Here is a 14,557-nt window from a genome sequence, read left to right as displayed (position 1 = left end):
GAGATTTACTGTGAGCACAGAGAAACTTTCCTTCTCCGGCAGATGAATGTGAAAACAGCCTTCTAGTTTCAAACTCTGCACATATATCACTCTGCTCAGTGAAGCTCAAACTTCCAACTGAAGGGAAAAGAAGAAAAACACATTTTTGACTGGAGGTGGGCATCTGAAAGCAGGAGAAAAATCTAATGCACTGTAGTTATAGCATAAGTTAGAAAATTTCTATTTAATACAACACATAAAAATACCCATCATTCAATCTTCATTCTGATCTAGTTTTAGAAAAATTTATACTATAAACTCATCACAATTTCAAATTGATTCTGTAATTTATATATTGTATGTGTATTTATCAAGCGGCTCATACAGATCTCACTCAGACTGCGTGGTACACACACACATCATGTTTTAGGTGAGATATTCTCCCCATTAACCCCTTATGTTACATGTAGGGTTACGTAACCTCTGCAAGATGTATAACTGTGGGAACAAATGTGACCTGTATATCCAGGTCTTCTCATAATGACACACTGATTGTCTCTCACTTAAGCCAATTCACTACACTATTTAGTTTATTTCTGCCAAACCAATAATATTGATATACTGCATTAATAGCTGCATGTTATATCAAGGTAGATAGAAAATGTGGAGTCACAAAACAGATCAAGCGCTGTTATGCAGTTAATTTGTCTCTGAATTGGAACGGTATTTAAAGCAAGTCTCCAAAACTAATAGTCATCAAGATCTCTTTCCACTTATGTTTTAAAGGAGATCATCAAATGAGACAGCGTTACTAGGCTGGACAGAGGATGCCAATAAATCTTCTAAATGTGCTGACTGACAGACACTCAGCAGTTTCAGTGTTTCCTGGTGGAAATGAGCCGGACAGCTAAGCTTCGCCGTCTTCTGAATGACGATTTGCAGAGTCAGAACACACAGCCAACATGCTTCCCCTGATGTTCCAGGTAACAGGCATCCTTTGCATTCTGCCAACAGCTGTTATATGTGTCAGCTGGACGGGATGTACGAGGATGTTATGGGAATATATCAGGACACCTGAGTGGGAACACATTCCACTGGGTCACAGGTATTTCCAAACATTATCAATATGAGTAGTTGTAGTCAAACTACAATCAGAGTTCACCAAGTTCACTATCAACCAATTTTCACCCACAATAATTCTGCTTCTGCTTTTACAGAGCAATGGAGGGGCTCAAACTCTCCCAGCATGCACTGGGCAGCAGGCAACGAGACAAATAATCACCCATTTATTGTGTGTTCATACACAGGAGTCATGCTATATTCTTTTTCCGTTCTGGTCTGCATGTGTTTAGACAGTGAGAGCCAAACCAAATCAACAACAAGGATTTTCCTACAGCCCATAATGCAGGAAAACCTAAATAATTTGCAACCATGTAAATCTTCTTTTATCTTTTATCTTTTATGATTTTATCTAATTAATGCCCCATGGGTAACTTTCTAATGCAATGTGCACAGGCATGATAAAAAGTGTGCTCTATTTATAAGAAAAGCATCAGCATAAAGACATGAAAAGGTTAAAAGTCTGTAATTCAATTTTCCTCAATACTGATGACAAGAAAACGCATGAATAAAAGGTCTGGGGGCGTACATATTTAAGGTCACTGAGGACCAAAGCTCTAAATGAAGCTGAAAGTCCTCGATAGAATTGTAATTGATTTTGTAAAATCTTTGATACCCTAAAGAAAACATGTCATTATCTTTGCATCTAGTCGCAGGTTTTATGTGTTTTCAAAGAATAGGATAAGAGTTTGGGTGAATGAATCTCCGTCCCAGGCTTATAACCCACCTGTAACTTCCACACAAGGGAGGAGGCTGTAATTCAAAATATCTGGTTCATTTCCATGGATATCTTCAGTCCTTCAACCATTTTTAACCATATAAATTTAATTGTAGGATATTACTTGATGTAGGGCAAATCTTACATAAAAAATCAGTAATCAAATTTTCATTTTAATATTTGAAAATGCATCATAACCGTCAAAATTAAAACGGAAACTGACACAATAAAGCAAAATCCTGCTGTACTTAAAATGAAATGGGATGTGAAATGGATTTTGCAAGGTTTACATTATGTCTAATTTAAGCCATCTGCCACCCAAGGAGGCACAGTAGGAGGTCAACACTGCTCAGTTACCACAAAGCTGTTGTGTTATTCGTGCTTCTATTGTGTCCACCACATCTATATATCACTATACAGTGGCAGGTGAGTAAATATATCAAGACAAAAAAAATACAACATTTCATCACACTATGTAAAATACTGTGGGAGGCAAATGCTTACAATTACAGTACCTCAAACTTGTGATGTAAAAACTGTTTCCAACAATATTTCCAACATTATGCATGTGATTTTGAATAGTGACTCTTTACAGCATCCACTTTGGTCTGAGTTTCATAAGCTGCACTCGCTCCACTGAAAGCCTTGTTAGGAAATGTTCATTCATTTTCGCCATAAAATCACAGCAAATTGTTTTGTTTGTTGTTTGTTTTGAGATGAAAATCTAACTGAAGGCAAAGCGCACACAGTTTAAATGATCTGTGTGTTATGACATTTAAGTGTTTCATATTTGTATCCGCATTACAGCCCGCATTGTTGTGCAATTCGTCTCAGTTGACCAACCACAGAGATAGCGGAGGGCATATAGGGACTGAAGGCTGAGTAGGTGTTTCTCCTCAGGCAGTGTGGTTGCATGTTGGCTGGAATTCCCTCTCTACAGATTATAGCTTTGTAAAAGCACACATTTTCTTCCAGTGGGTTAGCCCCTGCAGATACACGTTATTCCCAAAGAGCGGGGCAACACACGCTGGATTAGCCCTAATCTGAGAAATACAACTGGATGCAGCCCACATGCAAAAACAACATGACAGAAGGAAATCTACAGCAGCGGTACACAGACAAGGCCTGTGGCTATTGGAGTCTTGTATGGAAGAATACACTTTAATATTTCAGTGCACCGCAGTAAAAGCGCTGCTAACACTCCACCTACACATGCTTTGCATATACTGCAAAAACATTTTCCAAGGACCACTATTACAAGAGGCAGAGGAATATAATACAGTCGGTTTGAGAAGAGCTGCAATGCTCTGCAGAAGATACTCAAATCAAAAATACTACCATCAGAAAAAAATGCTTGTGAGTTAAGTGGAGAATATGACGACTCTTTGTGCAGTTTGGTGACAGCTAAATTGATTCAATAAAATATTAAAATTAATTTTAAAAGACATTTTCACCATTCCTCAACTCTAATTTTGGTGCTCAGTATTGTAAAATAACACAACACAGATGTCTAAAGACAGAGAATTGACTATATAAAGACAATAAAGTGTCAAATATGAATATAAACTAATGAGGTTTTAATTGTTTCAAGTGAACTTAAAACACCAAAACACTGAAGCAATTTTGTTCCTTTACGTTCAACAATCAAGTATGTAGCATGTGCAACTTTTCCAGATTCATGAAAGCAGCACCTCTAAATTATTCACTGCCCCGATGGCATCTTTGGTTTTCTTTTGCATTATTCTGTGTCGTTCTCGGGCTCGCTGTCCTTGGATAATCTCAGGTAACATTTAGTGAATAACAACAGCAGAGCTTCTCAGAGGCTGGGCGCGCTGAAGGACGTTGTGTAAGACTGCAACAAAAACTGCTGCAGCATCACTGTACTGTAGCTTGTCAGTAGTGATCACCATCGCTCCCGTTACAGCGCTGACATGTAAGCACATTCTGATGCACAGGATGAAAGACTAACTGCACATCTCCAGTGGCTTGCCCCCGAACCTATTCAGTACAGTTCCGCCATTTTACAGCATTCTGACCAGCTATGCTATGAGGGAAAACACTGCTGACTTAATGAGGCTGGGGTTAAGCGATTCACTTTGAGAAAAACAAGAAATAAGATGCTCTCTTATAATAGCTTTGTGCCTGTTTGGCCAAATACATGCAGCTTTTTGCGCTTGACAGGCAGCTTCTATTGTAGTTATAGCCATTTATTTAGCATCAGTATGTTTTCAAAGGAAGCAAAAGGTATTTATGCTGCATGATGACCTATGAGTGTCGTTTTGCCTGACAGCAAACACCCTAAAAGCACTTATTAAACTAAGGGTCAAACAATATATTTACGTCAGTGAAAGTATCAGTTAGAAAACAGCCTCGCCTGCAACTTAAATTGCTCTTTAGATGGGTAAAATTATTCCAAAGATATTCTGAACGCTTTTATGTATTCAGTCATGCTTCCCAATGAGAACAGCATGACAAATCTGAGGATGAGTGCTTGTCAACTTGGGGCAGGTCATCCAAACTGACAGGACTCTGGCTGCAGTAGCAATAACTCAGATATTTTTATCAGTGCATCATGATAACAGGACATGCTTTTGGGTAAGTGTCTCTCTCTGTTCAAGGGCTCCCAAATCCAGAGGATCCATTTAAAGCTTTCAAATGTAACACAAACTTACCAAACGTCTGATCTTCCAAATATTATCAGTGAGTGATTGGTGGTGAATATGTTTTTCATGCTGGACAAGTTTTGATAATTGAATTCTGACTTGCACAGTGTCGCTTTAAAGCCGAGCGTGGACTTTTTTTCCCCCCCTGATTATCAGTGACCTCACTCTGGTGCCACTATATTAAAAAACTAAATGGTCTCAATAATCATTTACTGTATGAGGCCACGTTTATCACACCGGCCAAAAAGTGTGGATTAAGAGCAAAACTAACTATCATGCAGAACGCTCACCCTCAGGCCGAACAATTTGACAACCTCGTCTCTGGTGCTCATGTATCATTCATGACTTGTCGGTTTAAATGAGTTCTCAGAGTCATGATGGATCCAAGGTTGTTGTGTTGTTTGGTTACATTTCAGCATGTTTGTTTTGCTACAGCGACTACAGCAAAAAATTATGTAAAGCGCTGCCAAACTGACATTTGCCTTTAGATATCACAACACTGTAATGATCCAACCGCTGAAACCTCACAGCTTCCGAAATGATGGCTGCATGTGAGCTGTTGCATTTTTAAATACTGTACTTAAAGGATGTATTAAATACTACATTATGAGTAGAGCATATAATTCAGTGCACACACTATGAACTGTGATTTCAGCTCCTCTGCTCTCCTAAATCATGAAATTGTTAAAAATCCACATTGGATTCGCTAAAGTAGACTGCTGCTCCTCCACTCCCTGCCTGCACATAACAAGGCAAAATGAATGATGGGACATTTTTGATCATGTATGGACTATTAGCTCACACCATCAATGTTGAATGTGTTGTTCTACACATGCTAAATCTGCATACAAGCATGGCAAAAGCTAAAATTCCCTTATTTGGCACAGCTTATGAGTCAAAGTATTCACCACAGTCTCAACGATGCACAAGAAGAAGAAGAAGAAGAAGAGGAGGAAGAAGAGGAGGAGGAGATCTGGCTACTGGTTGATGCTGCATTAATGAGACTGTCCGTTGCCTACACACTGAAGCACTCTAACATTAGTCTCTGTCTGAGCAGCAACACACTGGTTGAGTCACAGCAGAGGGAGGATAGGTAGCTATAATAATCACTCTAAGAAGAAACACCGTCGTATTGACATTTGATCAAATCAAAGTTAATCTCTGGAGAAATTCTGCTCCAAGCAGATCCATCCTGCTTCCACTTTAAACCAGAGAAGTGAAAAAAGGAAAGTCTTGAAAAATGTATGAAATGGCTTTTTAGGGTTTTAGTAACATCACATAGTGGCTGAAAACTGACAGGACATATCTACTTTAACTAAAACTGAGCTTACAAATCACTACCATATTTCGATTCATGCATTTTACATGGAGGAATCAGAGTAAATCTAAACAGAGAAGCTTTGTTTACTGAATGCTCTGGAAATGAAGATGTTTCCTCAGCCTGTCTTGTCACTATATCCAAAAACTATAATCCTACATGCACTTGCTTTATAATTCCTTCCTGATTGTCCGGTTGGGCAAGCAGCTCTGTCTCGACTCTTTCCTCTTGCCTTGGCCTTGGTCTTAATAGATAAAACCTTCCCATTTCAGCCTTTATGCACACAGCCCGCCCAGGCCTGGAGCAATGTGTCACATCGATACATCCAGCAGCTTCACTCCAGCCACAAATTGGTGAGATAATAAACACGACAGCGACAGTGAAGTTCCCTTTGTCCGGATCAATTGAATCAAGTTACAATGACTGGCAATTGCTAGCTGCAATATGTTATTGCTTGTTTACAGGTTTGTTATAGGTGTTTCACATCTGCAATGCAACCATCAAACTGAAAATTCAGTGTCTCTTCGCCAGGGGAAGTTCTCCATGAGCCATATATTAGTAGAGAGGGACTGAGATAGAGAAAATGAAAGCTTGGTGAGAATTGATTTTTCCATACCGGAGAACAAACTGGAGCCATACACACATACACTGCTGCTGGACGATAGCCTTCCACCTATTGATCCGCACTGCCAATAACACAGTCATTTGCCATCAGGGATTTGTAACAATCATTATATACTGACCCAGCTGGAGGACAGCAGTGTTGTCCTGCTTTATTCCGTTTTGAATCTATACAACAGACGCAACAAATGAGCTCTGAGAAAATGTGTAATCCCTCTTTATTTCATACATAAGAGGACGTTTTGCAGACGACACCAAAAGGTCAGAAGCAGTAAGCAGATGTAAAACCTCAGTCATCTTAACACTTGCTAATATTATCTAAATTAACGACGTGAAGCTGTGGGAAAGCACAGCAATGACTAACCTACAATTCTTGCCAGAATAGAAATGTGTCAAAAGAATCATCACATTCACTTGCTACATCAACACCTGCCAGGCAAGCAGGGCATTATGCAATCCAGACTACTAAAATAAGAAACATGTAGTTTGGTGCATTTTCAAGTAATGCCTTAGTCACAAACTGGCCTGGCTGGTGTGCATAATTAGCTGCTCACTAGTCTTTTTTATCAACAGGAAAGCGTCTAGTTTAGCTTGCATCATGCTTATCTTGCTAAAAATTAATCCACTTCCTGATTATCTTGTCTTTCTTCATATCCTTTAAGAGGAAAAAGCCTCAAGCTTCTTTCAAAAACAATGGATTCAGGTTTTCTCAAATTGAATCCTGGCTATGGTCTGAGTCTTTAATAGCTGCACAATCCAAAAATATAACCGCTTTTGTGATTCCACAGGCCTCTAGTTTCCTTGTTTTACTTTATAGAAATGCACATGTGGCAGGAAGGTTTTCTTTTTTTAGTTCCCTCAAAAACTTGGTGGAAGATGAGTTGACAATAAAACAAAAATATATCATTAAAAGCATTCTCCTGTGGAATAAAACATGCATTGATAGTTCTTCCTACATATATGGTCTTATTATACAAGGCTGTATGATGAAATTATTTGAGTGTGGGCGTACTGTAAGACAAGATGACTGGAAGAAAAACTTGAAATGAGAAACAGGTTGAAATAGGAGAGTTTGTGCTTTCTCCTTGATCTACACGAGCCAAGCATGTAATATTCATCTCTTCCTCAGCAACAACATGCTGAAGTGCCCTTGAGCTAAACACCGACCCCACAGCTGCTCCGGTGTAATTACTCAGCAGCCGAAAGTGCAAGGCCGCGTGGACGAACTGGGCAGCGTCAAGGTGTGAATGCGTGCAAAGCTGTGCCCCCCTCCAGCTTCTAACCAAAGCCTGCTGCTGGAAGTAACGACATGTTCTACCCTCGCCAACAACTCCATCATCTAAACTACATTTTTATAGCTGAGCCCTACAGTAGATGTATGAGGTGTTGTGTTCAACTTTCTTATTTTCTCACTTCATTAGCTTACACCAGCCGTTTCTACAGCGGCTGACAAAGTTTGGAGAGCTGCAGCCGATCGTTGCGCGTGAAGTGTGAAGTGCAGCTGGTGGGGAGAAGGATAACAAATTAGTTCTCCAGACAGAACTCAGTGCCCTACATGGCAGAGGAGTGACTGGTGGACCAATTACAAAGCCATCTCACACCACACATCCCTCAAATCAATCACATTTGCGGAGATGACTACATGGATTACAGCATCTTACAGTTGATACAGCAGGCTGTTTATCCATCAAAAGTGCAGTGAGAATGATTTATGCCAGCGTGCTGTTAGTCCACTTTGTAACTTGGAACCTGCACCTGAAAGCCTTTATCTGATGTCACAGCCAGATACTACAACAACCAGAGTAGCAGTAGTTTGTTTTTTTCTTTTTTTTCTCTCTCTCTTCATTTTCAAGCTCAGACATCTAAGTGCTGCTCATCAGCTTCTCTGGAATTACTGAATTACTCGGTTTACAAAATCACTGTGTCTGGCCAATTATAGGCCATCATGCACCATCATCCAGCTGGATGGCATGACAGAGGAGTTTATGCATGAGATCGGACACTTGGCAGGTGTTTTTTTTTAAGTGTTAGAGCCAATTTAGTCACACACCAATTTCAGCTCATAAACATCTGTCATTTTTGGATTGTCTGCCAGTAAGACAATTACAGCAACAATTATTTCACTTATACTGTGTGTGTGTGTGTGTGTGTGTGTGTGTGTGTGTGTGTGTGTGTGCGTGTGTGTTTGTGTGTATGTGTGTCTAAGTGTTTAACTGAATTATAGCCTGGAGCCAGCAGCTTTACATTTGGGTAACATTTGAAAAAAAAAAAAACATATCTGCATCATGTTTTCATCATTAGGGTTTCTTATTAGCACAGTGTGTAAATACTCACAGGCGTGTGTGACAGAGAAGCTGTTGGAGGACTCCAGGTTGTCAACATTGTAATTGAGGTGGAAAGGTTTCTCCGTCACATTTTGGTTGGTGTTGTACAGCTGAACAGCAAACCTGAAGGCGCTGTGCTCCTGCACTGTAGAGCGCATGAACAGTCCACCTACAGGAGAGAAAATGTCACATATAACAGCGCTCTCATTAGTTCAACACAATCTATGAAGAATGCACTTTTTTTTTTTATTCTCGCGATACTTATTTACAAAGCAATTACGCATTGGGAAAGAGCAGTTCATTTATGAAAGGAAGCCAAGAGAGAAATGTGTCCACTAAATACACTGCAGATACTGAAACTCACGTTTAGATCATTTGGATCAACTCTATTTTTTTTTTACCAAAGCGCCTACAAAGACGCGCAACCTTCATGAGAAGTGAACTTGGCAATGAATTATGCAAATAACCTAATCGGTGCGACTTGCAGAGACGTGTCCTATTTAGAGTATGTGAACAAAGACGTGCATATGTAATCAGAGTATCCCATTCAACTTACCAATGTTGATCTGATTTGGAAACCCTGCCAGCGAGTCCCCCCAAAAATACAATAAAACAAGGACTGTCGCTATTGTGCGGTGCCACATTTTTCTCCGAGAAGTAAAATCAACTCCTGGTCTGGATGTGACAGAGGAGGCGCAGGGAGAACCATGTACACGGGCTTGTACGCAAAAGAAATCCACAAGATGCGTCGGGTCCCTTTTCACTCACTGTGTGCACCCACGTTGAATGTGTGCCAGCGCAACCGCAGCGCCAGTCCTCTGCTGCTGGAAACCTAAAGCCAGTGTTTTATCTCGAAGATGGTGGTGGTGGTGGTGGTGGTGGTGGTGGAGGAGGAGGAAAGGCAGATCTCCTCACTGTGGATGAGGACCATTCAAATGGGCCACAGAGAGATAGAGGAGGAGGGAGGCAGAGAGAGAGAGAGAGAGAGAGAGAAAAGAGAGGGAGGGAAGGGGGGCGTTTATCAAACTTGGTCTGACGTTGAATTATAATAAGAGCAGCCTCCCGTCTTTCTCCTCACGTCACTGCAGAGTTGGTGTGGTGAGGCGGTGCAGCCTCAGCTGGGCTTGGTGTGTGTGTGGTGCAAAGGCAGAGAAGCACACACCAGCCATGTAATAAGTATGGACCAACAGCACACTGCTGACTTGTGTGTCTGTGTGTGTATATAAGCCATGGAAGTATCTATCTATCTATCTATCTATCCCTTTTCTCCAACACATCTCGTCTCTCCCTCTGTAGAGTTCAGATGTGTAGGAGCACTCATGCAGCATTAGTCCTGCACACTGGCAGCATAACTTAGGCTGTCCCCTGCAGGTTTTGAGTGCAGAGACCGTAGAAGATTTATCACTGTTTAATCACTGCTTGCCAAGTGGCCTAACTAATGCTATACATTAAAATCCTAATTGACTTACTTGTAGTAGGCATTTGAATTCACACTCATTTTTGTTTGCTAACATCAACAGGCGGTGCAGGGAGTTCAGGAGCAGCAACTGGATTTGAGGACCTGCTGTGATGGTGTGTTTGGGCTCAGAAAAGCCAAGGACAGTGGAGTAAAATATTTTTTATGTTTTCACTGCTGTAAATTTCTCAAATTCTGTACAACATGTGTTGAATTCTTCATTGACAATTTTTTAATGTTCAGACTAACATTGATGAAAAGACATACATATATTTATGTTCACAATCTGCAACTGAATGCAGATTACTGATGGAACAAAGGCCTGTTTTTCTGGTTAAAGATGTGTTCAGTACAGGTTCATAAAAAATTTTTAAAAAACACTGCACAACTCTTCAGTAGTACGTTTTCTGTTATTTTGCTTCCATGATGATGGTATCTGAAGCTGTTTCTGGTTTCCTTACATACAAGTCATCAATCAGCTAGATACCATGTATACTAGAGCTGCAACGATTAGTTGATTAATCAATTAGTCGATGGACAGATAATGAATCCCAACTATGTTGATACTCATTTAATCGTTTTTAATCATTTTTTAAAGACAAAAATGCCGAAATTCTCTGATTCCAGCCTCTCAAATCCATATAATATAATAGAAATGAATATTTTCTTGTTTCCTTAGTCTTCATTGATGGTAAACCTGTAGATTGTTGACTGTTGGTGAGGACTTCACTTTGGTGTTTTGAAAACAGTCATCAACGTTATTCTCCCATTTCTGACATTTTTTAGACCAAACATTCATCAATTAATTGAGAAAATAACAGATTAATCTGTATGTAATGATGGATTTGCATTGAAGCTCACACTGGTCTGCACCTCACTGTGTTCAGAATATATGAGTGTCACTATTTGCATCATTAAATGCATCCGGGCACTGTGCCATATGGTCGTCAGTCTAAAGAATGTATCACATTAGCCAGCAGGACCCTGACTCACAAAATACAAAGTATGATGAGATGCCAGAAGTTATCATCATTAGCAGCTGCCACACTATTAGCTGATTGTCTTTAAAACTGGCTGTATCTCAGACAGACAGACAGACAGCAGAGAGACTACAAGGGATCTGTGCAGACAGATCTTTGAGCTTAAAGAGACTCGGCTTGTTTGTGGTTTAACATGGCCCACTTAATTATTACACCATCCACATGACAGAGAAGTTTTGCTCTGCCTGTGAATAATACTTCCATGGCGGGAACGGGAATCATGAACAAAATCACAGCAGCAGCAGCACAGCATGTAGTCACCTCTACCACCTACTGTAACATATTGATTGCCAGGTAATCTCACGCCCTAAATTAATCATGTCTGCGAACCTGCAGCTAATCTCAAACATGCTCCAGTAATCAAGAGCTGGATACAATTCTACTAAAGCAGCTCTGCTTGATTTGGGTTAAACTCCCCAAACTTGATGTTATCTTTTTTTTTCTGATTGCTTCTCATTTAGAACGCTGCAGCTCTATTTACTCCCGTCTAAATCAATGATGTCGGCAGCCTGTGCTAAACGCAGCATCTCAGGTTCTACCAAATCACACCTCTAGAGTAGCTAAATGTAATCATTTTCTTTCATAACGCCTTTTTATTATAGTATGAAATTTAAAGCACATTCTGTACTGTAGTGTGTACAGGAGTGTGATTTAAAATCCATTGAAATGCAGTTATTCAATTCCATTTTTAAGGATGACCACTCTTCTGCCTCAAGTTCATTCTCTTTAATCATTTATCTATTTCAAGTCATTAAAGAAAAAACGCTTTATTCTCTCCAGTATTGCTTACTCACTGCGGGCGACTCTTACGTTCCATTAGATTGGCTGTGCAATACAATATCAATTATGCTCACAGAGTGTGATTTGTTGGAACAGGGGCATGTGTGTATATATATATATATATATATATATTTATATGTATATACAGTACATGCATGCTAGAGTGGTAGAAATCATTACAGCTTCCTATTTGCAAAACCTGCTGCAAAACCAGCACAGCAGAACAGGCTACAGAGTCTGTGCTTATTGATCTGGATGTGATTTAATGCTCAGCGTACAACTCTAATTTTTCACGGTGACACACTAGAACAACTGCACTATAATTAAGTTCAATTTAATGAACAAAAATATTGTCTGTAAGGTCTGACCTTTCGACAGACATCACTGTTAGTATGTCATTTGTAGATATGGGTTCCCCGCCACATGAAAAAGGACCCGATTAGTTTCAGTCCACTTAAACATGACACATGCATTCACCAGAGGTGTCTGTAGATCAACAAGTGGTAGCCTACGCACCAAAGTATAGCCCAAAGTGCAGCCTGTAATACACTTCACTTCACAAAATCTCCATGCTGTTGAGCCAGATAACACGTGAAGCACATTTCTCAGCAGGGATAAGCCTCGGCGTAAAGTGCATGAGGACGGAAACATATCTCTAATCATGTTAAGAATTAGGTTTATATAGTTGCCATCTTTATCATACTTTTCTGTCTGCTTCTGATTGGGTTGGTTTGATGGTTTGGTGGTAAAAATTCATGCCTGTGTGACTACAACTCTCCATCGATTCTCTGGTATCACAGTGACATTCAAGATAACACAGTTTTCCCTCTGTGAGGAGTTCTTGAGCAAATATCTGACAGTATTTCAATAAGTGTTAGAAGTCTTTAGTAGACCTTTGAGGTTATCACTGCACTGCCTCCTCGGGACACCTTGGGCATGCTTCCCGCTTTCCACCGTCAGCAAATGAGATCTGCTCAGGGAGTTTCTCACTCTCTGCCTCTTTAGCAAGATTCAGGTGAGTGTAAATGTCAAGCCTTTCCAGAACTTCCTATCGAGTTTAAGTAAAAATGGCATTCATGAAGCGGGTGCGATTAATGCACAGTGTTGTTTTTTGACATCGTTCCAAGGAGCTCACGTGGGAAATGTGATGATAAACCATGAACTCCTGCTTCTTAGTGAGATTAAGTGCATTGTTTTAAGTGATTGTAGGTTGGTTTTAAAATAGAATCCTGTGCAACGTACAAACCAGCCGCAGATATCACATTTATGTTCGATCACTTCTCAATACCAATCTATCAAAGTCTCCTAACTTAACCTTGTTTTATATATAGCAATTGCTTGTTATAACCCACAGAATTATGCACACAAGTTGTAAGCCTGAGGGAGCGGAGTGGCCTAAATACAGACATATCCAGTGTTACACTTAGCACTGTTAACAGAGAGCACACAGTCACAATCAGACACATCAGCCGTCCACAGTAATTAAGTCATCAAAAAGACAACTGATCTTTACTGAGTTATAATCATTCTTTAAAACAGATGCTGAGATGGAAATAAGTATGAAAAATATATCAGGCTCTCAGATTTGTACTGTGCGAGTGTCTGCAAATCTTCATAAAAAGCTGACATTCTTTTGCCATTAATGTGAGCAAAGAAATATTTGACTTTGGCTTGATTTGTGCATAATTTATGAAGCATTTATCAGGTAAAAAAGCAGAACTTTGTAGATATATTTTTACTCCTATTGTGCAACAGTTTATTTATTTGTATAAAAAATGCTTTAAGGATTTTTCTCCTCTCTATTTTATTTAGTCACAAGCTCTCTTTTAACCGTCATTACTCAGAGCTGGAACCTGTGAAATTGGATGTGGAATTCTGCAGCCACATGTGCGGGCCTGGGTTTCACATTTAAGATGACATTAGGGCCAAAGCCTGCTGGGAGAATGGAAAAGTGCACAGCAGAAGTGCTTTGATGCACGCGCGGCCTCATTTCCTTGGGCAGATAACGTAAATGAGGGTTGGCACCGGATAATTAAAGATGAGAAATCCAGTTGTAAACAACGTCTTCAAACAAAAACAGTGCACTGTGTATCTAGTGCCATTATTTATTCTCGGTCAGGGATCAAGAGGTAGCAAATAAAATCTAATAAATTGTAATAACGTGTTGCGCTCCTGGATGCTCAGCAGAAACAGACTGCACAACTTGCACTATACCAATATCATACTTAGAGAAAAAACCCAAAGGGAATAATGTGCAGTGAATTAAAGGGTATTAATAATGATACCAAGTGCAAAGTATTTGTAGAAGTAATTGATACCAACAGACACGTGCCAAAAACAAAACCACAAAGACTGTGTGTAACAAAGCAGCTCCTGAGAGTGGTTTTATGTCTAACTAAATAATAAAAGTAATGATCCCTGTAAAATTCTTGAGATGAAATGATGATATTGTACTTTGTGTTATGTTACCCAAGGTCGGGGCTGCAATAAGTGGTCTGAAGCTCCCTGGAAAGGTCAGGAGATAAAAAAGAGCGCGCTG

The 14,557-nt window shown here is 39.9% G+C and overlaps 1 protein-coding gene across 10 annotated transcripts in view; it reads right to left on the bottom strand.

Annotated features, from left to right (window-relative positions):
* Positions 1–9,643, bottom strand: part of gria3a (glutamate receptor, ionotropic, AMPA 3a) — a 71,200-nt gene extending 61,557 nt beyond the window's left edge. For 5 of the 10 annotated variants that reach the window (XM_042430388.1, XM_042430387.1, XM_042430389.1 and 2 more), the window contains exons 1-2: positions 9,299–9,632; positions 8,753–8,911 (exon numbers count right to left, since the gene is read on the bottom strand). In XM_042430388.1, the coding sequence (XP_042286322.1) occupies positions 8,753–8,911; positions 9,299–9,386 (247 nt within the window). In that variant the 5' untranslated portion in view covers positions 9,387–9,632. Of the gene's footprint in view, positions 1–8,752; positions 8,912–9,022; positions 9,044–9,298 lie in introns of those variants that run through there. The other 5 variants (XM_042430383.1, XM_042430386.1, XM_042430392.1 and 2 more) reach the window with 4 other exon arrangements.
* Between the last annotated feature and the right edge of the window lie 4,914 nt (positions 9,644–14,557).

The sequence above is a fragment of the Thunnus maccoyii genome, chromosome 13 (assembly GCF_910596095.1).
Source record: "Thunnus maccoyii chromosome 13, fThuMac1.1, whole genome shotgun sequence".
Classification (NCBI taxonomy): domain Eukaryota; kingdom Metazoa; phylum Chordata; class Actinopteri; order Scombriformes; family Scombridae; genus Thunnus; species Thunnus maccoyii.
Note: the sequence above shows the minus strand (reverse complement) of the source record. Positions and strands in the feature narration are given on the sequence as shown.